The sequence below is a fragment of the Mytilus edulis genome, unplaced genomic scaffold (assembly GCF_963676685.1).
Source record: "Mytilus edulis unplaced genomic scaffold, xbMytEdul2.2 SCAFFOLD_1202, whole genome shotgun sequence".
In the NCBI taxonomy this organism is placed as follows: Eukaryota; Metazoa; Mollusca; class Bivalvia; order Mytilida; family Mytilidae; genus Mytilus; species Mytilus edulis.
The window spans coordinates 10790-12485 of NW_027268704.1; the positions used below are offsets into that span (position 1 = coordinate 10790).

Consider the following 1696-nt stretch of genomic DNA (forward strand, 5'->3'; position numbering starts at 1 on the left):
ACTAATTCTAAAACGGCTTTATCCACAAATTCTGAGTTAGAAACAGCAGATTTATTGTTTTTCATGTGCATACTAGGGGGAGGCACTAAAAATGGGATTACATAACCGTTTTTAATTGTATCTAATACAAAATCACTAGCTCCAATCTTAACCCAAAAATCGTAATGTTTTGCAAGCCTGCCTTTAACACCTTTACTGTGACATAAATTCGTCAAGTTCGTCGTTATTGCATTCATAGCTAGAAGATAACAAACTTATATCTAGATACTTATCATTAACAGTAACTGTATCATTGCTGTTTGGATGGCTGGTAACTGGGTGCAGAAGCTGTGGCTGACTTGAAGTTGAGTGGGCAGTTTCTTCTCCAGTGACCATACTGCTTGCAGTAGTGACAGATGTCCATGGGGCACGGCTCACGCCGTGCAGTGCAGGTACGAAATGGCTCTTGATAGCGACTGAAATCGTAAGCTGGAGGAGGAGCAGTGGCAGTAGCGATACTTCCAACTGCTGGAGTAGGTCTAGCTGTATACGGCTGAGGGCGGGTCTTTTTCTCCTTAATAGTTTTAAGGGCTCTAGTCTCGGCCTGGCGAATCTTTTTCTCGTCCTCATCATTTTCGGCGATATCGTTACTTTCATATTCTCTAACCGTAACCCATCCCCCAGTGGAGTTATCAGCGATCCTGATGAGTTTGTTCCTTTCTTTAAGTTTACCCACCAAATCACCAGTAATAGAAGAAAGGGGGGAGGCAACAGATACAAGATCCTTGTGGATTTTGTTAAGACCATCCATAATGTTCTCATTAAAACGAAACTGAATCCGATTCCCTTCTGATTTGAACTTAATATTAGCATCATCTCTGTATTTCTTGGATAAATTGTCTTGTTCTGACAGAATGTCGGACTTTAGATCAACAAGTTTCTTATCCAAATAGTCTTTAAAAAGCCCAAAAGTGTCTACTAAGTCACGGTTTTGTTGATTAGCTTGTGAATTGGAAGCGTTAAGACGTTCGGACTGACCATGTAAGGGGTCCCTTCACAAATCTTCTTCATTCAGATCGAGTACTGGTTTGGACATATCTTTACCTAGACTAAGCTGCCTTACTGAACGGTATACGAGCTTCGAATGACCATATATCTTAAATCACTTAAACAAGACAACTATTCGCGCTTTAAAAATCCCGTGCTATTTACATAACAAATATCATACTCAATATATTTACGCAATGCGACAAATATTGACCAATCCGAAATATCATATATTTAAAAATACAAACCTGTTTATCCAATATAAACACCAATAGATGACCACTATGCGGACACACAATCACGTTGTTTACATAATAGAAAACACGTGTATGCTCAACTTTAATAAATACATTTATAAATATATTATTATTATTTTGAGGACTCTTAGGAAGATTAGTTTTAACTAATGGGATCATCCTCTATCGTCCAGTGATAGATATCTAATGCATGTTAAACACTCAATTAATAGGTTTAATGTTTCTATTACCCACCCTCCTCCCCTTTTTCCTTTATTTGAGATATAAAGCACTTAGTTTGATTTATAATCTGAATGCATCTATTTTGTCTAATATCATATCTTAATATTCAACTCGTCATTAAAGCTGTCTGTACTTATGGAAGATGCTGTGAAATTGACAAATTTAAAGTCAAATTTCCATGTTAAGTGAAA

The 1696-nt window shown here is 37.1% G+C and overlaps 1 protein-coding gene across 1 annotated transcript; it reads right to left on the reverse strand.

The window, feature by feature from the left end:
- Nucleotides 1–209: 209 nt before the first annotated feature.
- Nucleotides 210–1309, reverse strand: LOC139508234 (uncharacterized). The gene has a single exon (XM_071295938.1). It carries the CDS (start codon nucleotides 788–790, stop codon nucleotides 290–292), a length of 501 nt encoding a protein of 166 aa, XP_071152039.1. The 5' UTR covers nucleotides 791–1309; the 3' UTR covers nucleotides 210–289.
- Nucleotides 1310–1696: the final 387 nt, after the last annotated feature.

What these genes read in the sequence shown, in the direction of transcription:
- LOC139508234 (XM_071295938.1), bottom strand. Translation starts at nt 790, where the DNA reads ATGGATGGTCTTAACAAAATCCACAAGGATCTTGTATCTGTTGCCTCC.